This window comes from Dermacentor andersoni, chromosome 3 (assembly GCF_023375885.2).
Source record: "Dermacentor andersoni chromosome 3, qqDerAnde1_hic_scaffold, whole genome shotgun sequence".
NCBI classification, from domain to species: Eukaryota; Metazoa; Arthropoda; class Arachnida; order Ixodida; family Ixodidae; genus Dermacentor; species Dermacentor andersoni.
The window spans coordinates 217,939,026-217,955,242 of NC_092816.1; the positions used below are offsets into that span (position 1 = coordinate 217,939,026).

The 16,217-nt window shown below is 46.4% G+C and overlaps 1 protein-coding gene across 2 annotated transcripts in view; it reads right to left on the bottom strand.

The window, feature by feature from the left end:
- LOC126524290 (uncharacterized) overlaps nucleotides 1-16,217 on the bottom strand; it is a 60,172-nt gene that overhangs the window by 25,935 nt on the left and 18,020 nt on the right. For both annotated transcript variants that reach the window (XM_055067231.2, XM_050172623.3), the window contains exon 3: nucleotides 11,045-11,205. In XM_055067231.2, coding sequence (XP_054923206.2) covers nucleotides 11,045-11,205 — 161 coding nt within the window. The remainder of the gene's footprint in view (nucleotides 1-11,044; nucleotides 11,206-16,217) is intronic.

The window sequence follows — 16,217 nt, forward strand, 5'->3', positions numbered from 1 at the left end:
TATACTTGAATGCCTGGAATGCCTTGCAGGATGCCGTCCATAAGTTGCTGAAAAATTGCAGGAGCAGAGGCTACACCAAAAGAAAGCCTATTAAAGCAAAACAGACCTTTTGAAGTGTTTACAACCAAAATCTTCTTCATTTCCTCATCAAGCGGCAACTGACTGTAAGCATCTTTCAAGTCGATAGTGCTGAATACTTCACCACCATTTAGGTTTGCAAAGATATCCCATATTTTTGGCAATGGGTACTGCTCCGTGACACATGCAGCATTTGCGGTCACCTTAAAATCACCACACAACTGAATGGAACCATTCTTTTTGATAACGGGAACCAGAGGCGTGGCCCAGCCTGCATTGTCGACAGGCAAGAGAATGCCATGCCTAACAAGTCTGTCCATTTCATTTGACACTTGCTCCCGCATTGCATATGGCACAGAACGTGCTTTGCAGAACAGCGGCATTGCATTTTCCTGCAACCGCAAATGGACTGCAGGTCCATCAATAAGCCCTAGACCTGGCGTAAACAAATCGCCGAACTCCTCTAAGAGCGCGCTAACCAAAGTACTGTCAGGGTCATTTTGCTCACCGGAGGTTTCCTCACCGAGAATGCCGAGGACGGGCCTTCGGCTACGCTCAAATGCGCTGATGACATTGCGCCCGCACAAGTTCGGGCTATCGCATTGCAGTACGGTTAGAGTTGCATCTAGGGTCTTTCCCACGTACGAGACTGGAAGTTTCAGCTGACCCCTCACAGGAAGCTTGCCAAGAAAGCAGGACAACTGCAAGGACGTCTCGCGGAGCGCAGGCCAGGCACGCCGATGCTTGCAGTATGTTTTCCACGCAATGACGGAGACAGGCGATACGGTGTCCACTTGCATTGTCAGTAGATTTCCGCTCCAGCAGAGGGTGCAAACAACGGGCTTGACCTAGTTTACCGACGTGGTGTACAAACTCAGTAGACAAAGTTCGTTGCCGTCACTCTCTGAAGAATGTTCCTCACAAAGGGCCACCCCTTGTTTCCATACACACATCTTAGCTAGGTGCCCTTTACGTCGGCAGCGAAAACACTCCGTCCGGCGAAACTTGCACTTTGCTGCCTTGTGCTTAGTGCTACCGCAGCACAGGCAAACGACGTCTTTGTTTAGACGAGAAGTGCTCAGATGAGTCTTGTGGTAATACGGTTGACCTTGCACCTTGCTCCTGACGGCATGGACGTTGCCATAATCCTGTGTCTTCTCCATATGATCAACGTTGAGGGCTGCCATTTCAGCTGCTAAAGCTATATCTTCGGCTTCTTTCAGCGTCAGCGAAGGTCTTGCCAAAAGCTTCCGACGAACGCTGGCATCACGTAGACCACAAACAAGTCTGTCTCGTAGCAGCCTCTCCTGTGCCTCGCCAAGGTTGCAACTGCAGGCCTTCTTCCGAATTTCCACAACGAAGTCCTTTGTTGCCTCGTCGGGCCACTGGCATCTGGTGAAGAACTTGTAGGACTCTGCTATTTCATTGCGCTGTGGCGCAAGGTGTTGTGCCAGCAGTCCAAGCAGGTTCTCGTAAGTGAGGTCTTGAATCTTCGCCGATGCGCACCGTACCGTTATTATGCCGACTGTTGCCCTGCTTAAGGCTGCCGTTAGCAGGGCTCGTTGTTTCTTCGAGTCAACAATTTCGTAAGCTTCAAAGTAGGACTGCAGACGCATCTGGTAGGCGTTCCGACTGCCTTCCGTTTCGTCGAAACCCGGCGGTCCGGTGTGGGCCGCCATGGAGCAGACACGGCCCGGTGGTGGGCAGCCTCGTCGCCACTGAAGTAACTCGAGAAGCAGTTGGCAAAGAACAAACGCTTTATTAAATGTTAGTGTAGCTTCTATAGCCTTTATCTTGTGACGTCACCGCAGCCACTGCTGATTTACAAGAGGTGTGGTCGATGAATCTAACAAAATAAACATAACATCACTAAAACTTTCGTATCTTCAAAGAGAGGCACGCAGCCGCAGTCCTGGCAATGGATGCCCAAGTGGCCTTGAACAATGTTATGGACGTTATCACAGTTCTCTCTTAAACGATCGTTTAAGCACGTGCCTGTCTGTCCAACATATTTACTGCTGCAAGACAGGGCAATTTGGTAAACCACATTCGTTGCGCATGTCACAAAATGTTTTCTGTGCCCGACAGAGCAACAACTCTGATAGGATTTTGGCGCGTTTGCACGCTTACAGAGCCTTGCCAGCTTTTCTGGGGCTGAGAAAACAACTGATTCCTGCATGCTGCCCAATTTTCTTTAGCCTATGGGAGACATTATGCACATACGGCAGCACTGCAAACCTGCGTCTTCCAATTGGCTGGTTCCTTGACTGAGCGGGCTCATAACGTTTTGTGCGCCTCAGAAGCTGTTCCGCTATGGCTGAAATTAAGGCCAAAGGGTAGCCAACCCAAGAAAGGCAATCAACCTGTGCAGCAAGACTATGTTGCATCTCGTGTGAGCAAGATTTATAGAGGCTGTTAACGAGGCATAACTTTATAATACCTCGTTTAACTAGCTTTGAGTGTGCCGAGTTAAAGGGCAAGAGTGGCTTCTTACTTCTCGGTTCGAAGCACCAACACACATGTTTGTTAGCAAGGCACAGCCTGAGATCTAGAAAGCGCAAGCAATCATCAATGAGGACCTCATGCGTAAGTTCTAGAGGCTGCAGCTCTTTCTTAAAGATCTTCAAGACTTCCGAAACAGCAGGCTCGAAAGCGTGATCAGTGCAATCAATAAATACCAGGTAGTCGTCCAGAAACCTGCACACTTTGACAACAGAGGACGTGTCTAGATGACCATGAATATTGCGATCATGATGAGCTAGATAAATATCACTTAGTGTCGGCGACAGGCACGATCCTATACAGGAATGTTACTTTGTATGTAATTTCGTTCATTCCATGAGGTGAAAGTTGATTTCAAATAGAAGGTCAGCAATTCAAGAAAGCTTAGAACGACAGAAAGCTGAGCTTGTTAGTAAGGATTCATTAGCGAAAAAAGAGGTAAGGCGCGCAGAATGGGCACAAGAGTAGACAAGTGGACAACACGAACGCCGACTGTCAACTAAAAGGAGCACAGAGGTGCAAAAAAGAAAGAAGATGCAAAACTCATCTGTGCAAGCTCTGGAATGGTATCACCACGTGTCAGTCGGGTACATATGCTGGTCTACGTGAGAGGTAACTGTTGAGGCACTTAATCTCTTCCTTATGTAAAGTAATCGAAGGCTTACTCACGCATGCACTTCCACCATTATAGATATGCCATGCCTCTACCATAAGACGCATATCTTCATTCTTATGCCTGTACAGTATCGCGCATTCATCTAACTGTGGCGTGCAGTTACAATCTTGGCAATGTAGGGAAAGATTGGAAGGCGATCCACCGGTTAAAGACCTTTTATGTTCCATTAGCCTCTTATTGATACACCGCCCCGTTTGCCCTATGTAGAACTGGCCGCATCTAAAGGGAATTTTATAAACCACACCCATACGACAGTCAGTAAAACTTGTTCTTATTGTGCTTCACTGGACAAATATCTGTTCTTTTTTTGCCTTTTACCAGCTCCTTTTTCCTCTGCACGGCAGCGCATATCTTACCTAGCTTATTGGGAGCAGTGAAAGCAACATTAACATAATATCTACTTGCAACTTTTTTAAGCCTGTGCGATACTGAATGAATGTACGGACTAGCCACTACTCTTTTTTTGCTATTACTCCTTTCTGTGATCACGTCCGTCCCCCTCGAAACCGATTCTAGGCGTTCAGCCACAGTGGCCACTGCTACGCTAGGATAACCCACTTCTAATAGGTGCCGGACCTGCGCATTAAAACTGGCGCTCATTTTGTGCATGCAGGATCTGGTGAGAGAAGACTTGCCATGTCGTGCCTTAAGTATTCTCTCACCAGATCCTGCATGCACTAAATGAGCGCATTTTAATGCGCAGGTCCGGCGCCTATTAGAAGCAGGTTATCCTAGCCACGGCCGGTCTCGGCACACTCTCCACTTACGGCCTGTCCAATGCATTTGTGTCCAATGCAATGTGTCCAATGCATTTTTTTTCTGCGCTGCCGCACCGCTGTTCTCCGCGAGAGGGCGCCCCGAGCCAACCCTCGCTGTGGCGCGCCGTGCCGGGTTTTGAACAAGTTGGTGCGCACGCGGGCACGTTTTTTCGTGTGCTGGTTTCCTTCACTGTGTTGAAATGCATGAGTGAAATGTTTGTCACGTGAAGCTACCTATCTACACGCTTGCAGCATACTTCGCTCGGCTTCCCGACAAGGTCACATTTCGCAGCAAGTTTCTGCATCTGACTTTTCATGGATACTCGAGTCACAGACTTGTGAAGTGAAGTTTCGCATGTCGAGATCGTCGCTATGGTGTACTGCTGTGTGCCGTTTTGTCAGTCGCGGTCCGGAAAGACTTCCGGTGTGTCATTTCACCAGTTTCCAGCTGATCAGGAACTGTGCGACAAGTGACAAAGAAACATTTCTCTCGAAAATCTCGTGATTAATGACAAATTGCCATCTACTACAGTATGCAGTGGGCACTTTATGGTGACTGACTATGTCAGTGATTGCAAAATAAGAAAACTGGTTCCCGGTGCAGTTCCAACCGTATTTGAAGGCTATCCGTCTTACTTAGCACCCAGTGCAAAGAAACCACGCAGGACCCAAAAAGTCAGAGACACTGCTCCTCCTAGGAAGCGAGAAAAACGAAAAGCAGACCCAGAAGATCACGACAATGCAGTTTTAGAGTCGACGGAGCATGAAACCGAGCAGAAAGCTAGTACATGCACGCAAACAGCAAACACGTATGATGCGCAGCAGTCAAGTCGTAACCAATTAATGGTGGCAAGGCTTCGTTCACAGGTAGCGCATCATCGCTCCAAGTGTTCAAAAGCACAGCAGCAACTAGAAACACAGACAAAGGTTTCAACAAGACAAACAGTTCTGACAGAACTGCTGAACATCTCTGGCAGCATGCGCTTCAACAACTACGTGCCATAACGCCAAAGAATCAACCACTGCCAAGGAACAATGTGCACTGTGTTGGCAATGTGACACTTCCAGAAAGGGTGTAGCATGTGTTAGCCCTTGGGCCTAAGTTTGCTGTGGAACCTCGAAAGTCGCCACATGAGCTTCTCACCCTTGTCAAGCAAGTTGCAGGATGTGCCCCGGAAATCAAATCTGAAAGGCATGTTGCAGAAGGTGTGGATGTTTTGACGCGTTGCAAACCTTCCACAAAGGTACTCCCGATCGGATAACTTACATCGTTTCTGAAAGCGAATTCGTTATCACTTTTACCCTCTGACAAAGAAGGTGGTTTCGCTGTCCTGTCGTTGGGTGACATCAATTTGAAGGCCACCCTTGCCATTGATTCAGTTTTTAAATGTGATGACAGTGTTTCCCTTGCAAATGTGAAATTGAAAGCCAAAAAACTATGCAAATCCCTTAGCGTTGATAAGCTAACAAAAGTGATAGACAAAACTAAAACGCTAAGCCTAGATATTTTCTTTTCAGCTAAGACGTACAAGATTGATTGCCCTCTGCGGGTTATCGTAACTGAAGCAGAGACTTGGCAGAAAGCTCTTGGCTTGTTTTTGCAAGATAAACTAAACCTTCTAATCATTGACGATCCTTTCCTTGTTAGAGATTCTGGTGAAATTAGTTTTTTAAGATACAATGAAAAGGGACTCAAGATGTTCTCGACCGACGTTAAAGATCTGTACTATTCACTTTCACATGACAAGTTGCTACTGCTTGTTGCAGAATGCATTGATGACTTTGGATCAGTTGGCTTTCAAAATGCTGCAGGTGTTTGTGTTAGCTGCTTTCTTGACTTGCTGACCTTCTATTTGAAATCAACTTTCACCTCATGGAATGAACGAAATTACATACAAAGTAACATTCCTGTATAGGATCGTGCCTGTCGCCGACACTAAGTGATATTTATCTAGCTCATCATGATCGCAACATTCATGGTCATCTAGACACGTCCTCTGTTGTCAAAGTGTGCAGGTTTCTGGACGACTACCTGGTATTTATTGATTGCACTGATCACGCTTTCGAGCCTGCTGTTTCGGAAGTCTTGAAGATCTTTAAGAAAGAGCTGCAGCCTCTAGAACTTACGCATGAGGTCCTCATTGATGATTGCTTGCGCTTTCTAGATCTCAGGCTGTGCCTTGCTAACAAACATGTGTGTTGGTGCTTCGAACCGAGAAGTAAGAAGCCACTCTTGCCCTTTAACTCGGCACACTCAAAGCTAGTTAAACGAGGTATTATAAAGTTATGCCTCGTTAACAGCCTCTATAAATCTTGCTCACACGAGATGCAACATAGTCTTGCTGCACAGGTTGATTGCCTTTCTTGGGTTGGCTACCCTTTGGCCTTAATTTCAGCCATAGCGGAACAGCTTCTGAGGCGCACAAAACGTTATGAGCCCGCTCAGTCAAGGAACCAGCCAATTGAAAGACGCAGGTTTGCAGTGCTGCCGTATGTGCATAATGTCTCCCATAGGCTAAAGAAAATTGGGCAGCATGCAGGAATCAGTTGTTTTCTCAGCCCCAGAAAAGCTGGCAAGGCTCTGTAAGCGTGCAAACGCGCCAAAATCCTATCAGAGTTGTTGCTCTGTCGGGCACAGAAAACATTTTGTGACATGCGCAACGAATGTGGTTTACCAAATTGCCCTGTCTTGCGGCAGTAAATATGTTGGACAGACAGGCACGTGCTTAAACGATCGTGTAAGAGAGGACTGTGATAACGTCCATAACATTGTTCAAGGCCACTTGGGCATCCACTGCCCGGACTGCGACTGCGTGCCCCTCTTTGAAGATACGAAAGTTTTAGCAAGACACAGCTCACAGCTCCCGCAGGAAATTATAGAAGCTGATTTCATCAGAAAACTGGGTAGTGTGTGCGTTAGTGCCCCCTCTATTGCGCTGACCCCTAATGAAGTCACGTATCTCAACAGATAGAAATCATAATGTTCGTTTTTTTTTCAAGTGACCATGTTCTTTCTTTCCCTTTCCCCCTTTCTTCTCGTTCATGTTCTTAGTAGAGTGACTTGCTGTTAGAACACCCCTTGTGACTGCCTTTCATTTTCTGCGCATGCCCCCTCTTGTATATATAGAACACGATGTGGAAACGCAATAAAATATTTTTAGAAGTCAGCGCTGTGTCTGGTCGTCTTTTGCAGTCCTTGTCCTTCATGCTGTACGTCATTTTTGATCATGAATTACCAACTAGCCAAAGCAACCAACCTAGAAAAAATGGAACCGGGCAGGTCATGTAATGCGCCGGTTAGATAACCGTTGAACCATTAGGGTTACAGAATGGGTATCAAGAGAAGGAAAACGCAATCGAGGACGACAAAAGACTAGGTGGAGCGATGAAATTAAGAAATTCGCATGCACTAGTTGGAATCGGTTGGCGCAGGACAGTGGTAATTGGAGATTGCAGGGAGAGGCCTCCGACCTGCATTGGACATAAAACAGGCTGATGATGATGACCTCCTTAAGGGAACATGTGCACAAAATAAAGAAAAAGAGGATAAGTGCGCACATATGGCGGCTCATGTTACTGCGTGTGGGTGTGATGCTCGATTTTCTGAGACTACCATTCTGGGCAAGAGTGGCAACACCTCCTCTAGGCTTGCGCTTGAGGCCTTCTTCATCAAGGAGAACAGAGATGGGTGCATAAGTGAGCCTTCTATCTCATTACTAGATGCCAAATTTGACTTTTGCGCAACCGCCTTTGATGTGCATGTGCCTGCTTTCTTTTGCTTGGTATGCGCACGTGTGACAACAGTATACACCGTTTTTTCGTAGCCGCCGCTATATTGTGAACGCAGTGGCGCCGCCTATGAGCAGCGCCATACTGGCTTGGGTGAAAGCGGTCTTTTGCATGGCAGGTATACGCTCAGCGGTAGGTTCTGGCGTTTGTTTTCGCGGTCGTGCGGTCTGTTTAGTATGACGTGCGTCTTCTACATGGCAAACGGTTCTGTGAGACGTGCTGAAGTGGTTTAAGGCGTCATGGCCAGAATTTCTGCTGACGTTGAGGTGGACGGAACACGCAGCGCCATGTGTGCGCGCATATTTGAGCCTACAATCAGCCTCGGAGATCAATTGTGGATTTCTGAATGTTCCAATCACTAATGTGACCTTATTGCAGTATTATCCTCTATTTCTAAGCTGCGGTTTAGGAGCCATGAAACATATGCGACGATCGTAACAGCGTGGGTACCGTTCTGCTATGATAGGAGCTGTGATGTTATACTTTGACAAGCGTTCAAACTGTTCGCTGCAGATTACACTGCGCGACTACTTGGTTCGATGGATGAGGTTTCCGCCCCTGAATAAAATAGTTTTGGCAAGTAATAGCAGCATACCTTACAGTCTGAATTAAGCTTGTCCAGCAAAGGGACTATTTACGAACTGCGCGAGCGTCCTAAGCAGTGGTAGGTGCTGGATTACATATATCTTTGTTCTATATACCACATGGTCCAGGCATACGGCATCAGCGGTTATACATCTATAAACGTCGTGCGGCGTGACTATGCGACATCGTATTGCAGCGTTAGCCCGTTCTCTCTTGCTTTTTCGAGAAAGAGAATGATAACCGAATTTCTTTTTTCGGTTGTACTCGTTCCGTTCTCGACAACACACTCACACAAATTACAGAAATTTTGTCCTCAAAAATAGGCATCGCATTCTTTTTATGCAATCCCTCTCATATATTATGGCTGTATGCAGGCAAACAAGGCAATGCCGAAGCGCACAGCTTACATATGTATCGTGCTGGTTAATCAACCGCAGTGATCGCTGTGTTGAGCAACGCCATCGGCCTCATGCAGGAAGGCTAGCGTAGACATATAGTAATTTAAAGCCTACTAGACTTGAAATGCACGAGAACGATGCCGGTGCATCACAAATATTTGATAGCGCCTGCCGCTTAGATGTTTCGTGGTTGCCTTAGGTCGGCCGTGCACGAGCATGCGCTCTTATGTTTTACGTCTTACTCCCTACGCCAAGCAAAGACAGTGAGCTGATTTACCATTTAATGCTGGTAATACAGAGACAACGGTTTTCTTTGTTGAATTAAAACCGATATAAGCAAAATAGTTCACAACATATACACACACCGCGACTGATAATGTGCGTACACTGCGGCTGATAAAGCATGTCACATTTTTGTGCCCCCAAGACATAGTTCTGCCTACTGTAGTCACCGATGCACCGAAAGGCTTCCCTGACGACCTTATATGAACGGACATGGCGTAAATTTCACAAAGTACGATCTAAAGCATTCCGAAATCGTTCTGCAGCACGCGACAGCAATACTTTCAAGCAGAGCCGCGCCGGATCTCCCAAGCCAGACAAGAGGAAAGGCTCGCCGCACGCCTTTTCCCCCTCGCCCGATGAAAAGGTCTATATATATGTAAGATTCTATTTTTCCATTAAACAGTTGTGAGTAGCGCTCGTCTTTTTCCACCTTTCTTGTCTCTGTGGTTTTTATCGCACTAAGTTACTACTTTAATTGACACAGCTCTGCCATATTCAAGTGTGCTGCAGGCACTTCTGAAGTGCTCCCTGTCCAATAACCTTGGTGGCACTGAGTATGACACCATTCTTGCTGACAGTGACAAAAACGTAAGCAGTGACAATGACTAAATTGTGCAAGTACTCGTCCTTTCAGCGTGTTTTGCAACGGCAGTTTCCTGTTATTTTCTGCATCATTTCTGCAGTATCACTTCACATTATAATCGTAATACAGTAAAACCTCATTAAACCGTACCCTCTTAAACAGTAGTTTCGTTTAAAAAGTAGTGAAGTCAAATCCCGAACTCAGCGGCCATTTAACATAATGTGTTTTGTATCCACATAAACCGTACCAGCTTATTGCATACTTATTGGTTAACACATAGTGTTTTCACTTTTCATCGCGCAAACATGGCGGTGCATCGTCTCCATCGGGCGGCTCGGCAGAACAAGCCTCAGAGATCGGAACAACGGCCTCCAAGTGCCCTGCGCGTTTAAGTGTGAAGCCACATCAACATCATTTTGGCGCCATGCCAGAGAGCATTCTTTATTCTATGAGAGGGTGTTGTGGCGTCGTGCAACTAAGGAGTCGTGTCATGCCAAAACTCAAAAAAGATGCCAGGTGCTCAGCACAAAAGAAAAATTAGACATCATTTGTGCTATCGAACGTGACACGAAGAAGTTGGCGCTGGCACATAACAGAGATCTGCTGTTGACTACAGTGTGTGGCATTCGGAATGTGAAGAAGTTGCTCGGCGGCGCTACTACGACTGCGAAGAGATGTCGGCTACGAGGTAAGACTTTTTGTTATCATTGCCTCTGTTGTTGCCGACGTGTCGACTAGCGACAGTGATGAGGACGACACGGAAAGCGACAGCACGGGCAATTCAGGCTCGACAGGGGTAGAAACTGTGCGTTATGCCAGCCTCATGAATGCAATCGTCGCAACGAGAACAGCACCCCTCAGTGGAAAAGGCACCCCACGACTTCTACAGAGCTACCACACTCACGCACGGAGAATACGTAACGCCAACTAGGAATCTGTTATGCGAGTGTCTGTTGAGAAGAGGGGGCTGGCTGAAAAGCTGGCTCGCAGCTTCAGTAAGTTTGAGGCTGCTGTTGTCGCTGCTAGGCCGCTGTGGCATCAAACGAAAATAACACTTTCGTTGCGCAAATTGCATAAATACTGAATGTTTTTTTCCCCTTTCATTGCACTCTCTCCGAGTTACGTTTTTGACAGGTAAGTGGGTGATCTCGTGGTGTTTCGGTTAAGCAGTACTACTGTTTATTACATACTTTTTCCGAGCTCTGGCCAACTACAGTTTAACGAGGTTTTACTGTATGTGTGTATATATATATATATATATATATATATACGTATTTATTTTTTCCGGAGAAATTGAAAGTCACCTCTTGTGTTATATTCATGGTGGCATTATTCACGTGCAAATATGCTGTGGCAGATCCCCAAGCAAGGCATGCTGGGACGCACGTACCCTCGGACAAGAAGGGCGAGTGCCTCGTCGTCCAGCGCAAGACTGTCCAGCTCGAGGCGGATGAGATTTGCCAGGTTCTGGTGCTCAAACATGCGGCCAAGCGCACGCGCTGTCAGTCGTGGCCCCCGTCGAAGCTTCAGCTGACGGAGCTCGTGTAGGCCCTGTAATAAGAGCAAGGGAATATAATGAACACTGCATAAATAGGAGAAGCAGGTATACATCTAGCTAAATTACTGGCTCGTTCATACTTGAACCTTGCAAGAAAAGTGCACTAAATTTACGATTTATTTGTTGCTCTAACAAATCATTACACATTATATCAGAATTTGAAAAAAAATTTTTTATTATAAATGAGGTTTCGCTGCTCTATTCACCAGATATGTTTGCAGAAAACCTCTGCTCTAAATAGTCTTTCCCTAAGCACACGTGCAAGACTCAAGTGTAATTAGCTAAACACAAGACAACGAAAGGAATCGAAAGCATAGAACAATTTTTTCAAGTGCAGACAATCAAATGCATGATGCTAACCAAGTTGAATGAGTGTAGTTCGTCTATGGCAAGCATACCAGGAAAAGCTGTGGCCTGAACAAGTACGGCTCAATCTATGATGGTGCAGTTGACTCCTGTGAATTGAACCTGTTTATTCAACATTTTACTAAAGGCTAACTGCAACGAAATTTCAGACCACGTAAGAAGCCTATTGGCAGATAATGTAGATATAAAGGAACCTCCAGGCAAAATATGACATTTCAAACACGAGTGGAAGCATAATGGTAAGCCAGCAAAGTTGGCCACTTTTGATACAAAAACTGATGCCCCCCCCCCTCGAAAAAAGAATGGCATTACCGCTTACTACAAGTGGGGCATTGTGTAACGTGCATCTCCTTGGCATGACCGCCAAGAGTGCAATGGCACACCCATTGAATCTCGTAGCGTAGATACCGCGGCTGCCACAGGAAGCCTTCACGCCATAGTCGATGCTCAGACTACCACATACTCCGACTGGTCTCTGTGGTTATCCAGGCATGGCAACACAAGCCAGCCCAAGTACGCGGCATCCATGGCTGCCTGTGCCACGACGAAACATTTTGGATGAAATGTGCTGGGACATAGCGACACCACCAGGTGCACAAATTTTCTGCTTAGGCACTGTTCAAAGGCTGGTAACAAAATGAATATACAATTATCAGCTCTGCTTGGTCAAGATTGGTTCAGTGGCATATGCTACTCATTTACAACAAATTTAGCATAATGTTGCAGTTGGCCTTTAATTTGAATGCACTGGAAAGCTCTGGCAAAAAGCGATACATTGGCATGGAAGGAAAACTAGATTAGTTCAAACTCAAAAGCATGTCAGTTAATTCGTCTCCCACTGGCACATTCTAATGTGTGCAGCAGTTACTAAAAGCTTGAAAACACAATTCAGCAGATGGTGCTGCTGCTACTTCCCTAGGAATGAAGCCTATTGCATTTCTATTTCATTTTATCTTTTAGTGGATGACACACCTTCTACCCATGAAGCCACCCGTTCCTGCTTGTTTCATGCCATGTCATGCTGAGCTAGTGTTTAAGCATGTCAGCGCTCTTTGTCTCATGTTGGTTGAGTGGTGCTTCAAGAGCAAGAAACAAAAAGAGGCTACAGACTACTTCAAGCAATAATAAAAAAAAAACATTCGAATTCATTCATTTTTCCGCCGTTTGTTAATTTGACCTTTTGGACAGTTCAACGAAATTTACCAGTCACACAAGGGTCAAATTAAGGGTAGCACAAGTGCAAACAGCTAGGACAAGTGCAGCTTGGTACCCAACAGGTTAAACAATATGCACCTGTAAATGCCATCTATAGTGAAAATTTAGTGCGAACAAGACAGTGATTTGGTGTGAAAGCCATGATTGCCTGGTGCTTCCATTTATGCACCACACACTCAATGTGAATGTTTCTGCAAAGTTCACATTCTACCGCAAGTATGACAAGTGCTACTGCAAAGTGGTGAGTGGGAGACCTATTTTATTTTTACAGTCGAACCCACTTATAACAATATTCAAGTGCTATGAAAATTCCATTGTTATAACTGCATTGCACGAAAAAAATTAAAATAAGGGGATGGCAGAGCTGATGTGAGAAACCTATATAGGCAAGGAGGCCAGTGCCCCTCCCCACCCCCTTCCTCCGCCCGGCTGCTGATTGTGTTCGCTCGTTTAACTGCTTCCTGGGCGCTCCGATTGCGTGTAACAAGCCGCAGCTGTCGGCATTAAAGAATGGCACTGCTATAACAGCTGCAAAGAGGTGTCACGGGTGACAAGCGATATGCGAGCATTGCCGAGGCATCGCATTGGTGGCCCCAAAAGGAACCTTTTAAAAATTGCGAGAAGGCTGCCGCGGCAGCCTGTCAGCTTGAGAAATGCAGAAGAAATGCTGAGGAGAGATTGCCACAAGCATCTCACCACGTACATCTCACTCGCTAGCACAAGAAAAGTCTATGTGCATCAGCCATGCATGCTTTACGTGAAGCTTACCTACATCCTTCTACAAGGCATCCAAGCGCTTCACATAGTGCAGCGGAAGGTTCCTCGCGAAAATGAAGCCCCGGAGGGACTGAATCATGCCCGGCCTCCTGTGAGAACAACGTTGAGGCAGCCTGCCCTACCATGTCGTCGCTGCCGTCGTCACCGTCGCTATCCGATGAAAGTATGTTCGTGACAATCGTCTCATCGGTTATGGACGTCAGACTCTGGAGTTTTGCAAGACACCTAGCGCCACCTGCCGGTGCGAAGAGGCAGTAATTGAGTAGTGCCAAGCCCGACTCCCTTGCTAAGTTGCCTATGCAGCTAGCGACTGCGAAACAACGATTTAACTAGATTTTGGTCCATATTGCAGTGTTTTGCGCATTTAACACCCAGGCAGAGAGCTCTGAATTTCTCCTCTACTCGGACGCATCGTCGAACTGCCATAAAGCGCTTGCTGGCTCTCTCGTCAGACTGATCGCGGGAACGACGGCAACCTCGATAGCTCCGCGCGCTACAAAGAAACGCCGCAATCGACGCTACTGTTGTGTTGTAAATTGTCATGAACGTGAAGGACTGAATAACAACGTTCACTTTTACCGATTTCCAACGCGATCATATGAAGGGGAAAGGCGAGATAGCTGGATACGGGCCGTTCAACGTGTTGGGTAATCGAATTACTTGCATTCCCCACAACACAGCGACTCGCATGAGACTGTGCGATAATGTTGTTCTGCTGTAATTGTGCTATATGCGTAGCCCTGAGGTAGGACCGTGGCAACCAAGCGAAACCCAAGAATCTAGAGCCGCCAGTTCGTTGGCAACAGAAAAAACAATGTTGCGAACCACCTTGCGTATGTGCCGTTGATATTTCCACCTGTTATCAGACGTCCGCCTCCGCTTGACTCAACAAGTAGAACGGAGATTTGACAGGTAAGTTTAACCAAATATTTCGTTCATTTATGAATTCAAAATCCTGTTCTAGAGCATCGTTGTATCGCGAGCTCATTTCTAGTTTCGGTATTTTATATGTCCTGCGCCGATACAACAAGCACATTCCGCAATGTGCTGAGCCTGCTCGACTGCGTTTTTCAAATGTGAATAATAAAGTTGCTGTAGGAGCACTGGGTGAGCAATTGCGAAGTAAAGCACATGTGTAAAAAAAAGTTGCGTTTATTTACATTAATTTGTGCACGTGTGTTGCTTGAAGCGTCTGCGAAAAGTGCAAAGGTACTGAGCGATGCTGTATAGTTCCTGCGAGGCAGAAAGATGTGGCGCGCCGGCACTGCAGGAAGCTTACTTTCGTTATGTTCACACGCTGTTTGCTGCCCAATTTGAAATGCTGAGATTTTTATGCTGATATGCCTATAAACAAGCCTGATGCTCTCTGTACTTGGGAGTTGCAGCATGCCGAAATAACACCTGAGACTTCCTTTATATTGTACACGTACTTCGCCCCGCTGAGCTTCCTCCCTTTCCGAAGCGTGGATGGGCAGAAGCTTTCCAGGTCCTTGATTATGAGGAAACCGTGCCTCAACACAACCGAAAGAGGAGGGTCCATTGTGGCCTATGCACCTTCGCTTGCCCGACAGCTCTTCTTGCACTACTCAGTTTGCACCAAGGCTGCGATGGGGGCGCTGGTGACGGGTTTTTCCGCAGCGCCGCCTGGGCAGAGTCTGAGGTCTATAAGCACTTAGTTTCCAAATCCATAGCCGTGTGCGCTTTCTTTTCACCGGCAACGTCGTGCATTGCCAATGATCAGCGGGCAGATCAGCCATCTCCCATTTCAGCGGTGAGTCGAGCGAAGTTGAGAAACCGCGTGGGCAGGAACGACTTCCACAAAAACGAAAGCAGCGATTAAGCTGTTTGCAGAATTGCAATGAATGAGGAGCCAGTGAGCAACATGCGAGCAATCTGCTTGCAGCGCAGTTGGTGCGGTCCATTTGTGTTTTGGAGGGTGGGGCGGCGTAGAGCTATGGGCGCAGCCCATTCGCGTTCGGAGGGGTGGAAGGGTGACAGGAGAGAGCCGCACGGAGATGGCTGGGAAATGAGTGCGCGGCGGCTGTTGGAGCAGCGGTCCATCGTGGAGCAGCTCGAATTTATCGTTTTCTTTTTTTTCTTTTCAAGGATTTCGCATTTCACTACCTTTTGGCTCAGACACCCAGTAGCCAGACTTCATCGTTATAACCGATAATGCGGCATCGGGGCATTGTAGTAACCGGGTTATTTCACCATGGAAAACGTACAAAAGTCGATGGTGCAGCAGGTTCTCATTGTTATAACCGATACATTGTTAAAACCGGTATCGTTATAAGTGGGTTCGACTGTATTACATTTTTACATGCTGCAGTCCTGCTAGGGCTATTGCAAGAGGAAGGATAACATCACATATTAGTTGCAGACAAAAAAAAATCGGTCAACGGTAACAAATGAACATGGCAAAGCATTCCAATATTCAGTTGTTAGGAGAAAGAAAAATTGCATCTGTACATGTTGATTCGAAGTTGAAACATCCAAAGGTTTAGGCTGTGAAAGCTATGAGTCAGGAAAGGTTCAATTAACTTTGTGTATTAATGTATATGGGTTAATTATGGTGTGCTGAAACTTTAACGCTGTGGCTGTGTGCTGACACAGGGGCTAAGTTCAGACCAGAGAGGTCAGTTCCTAT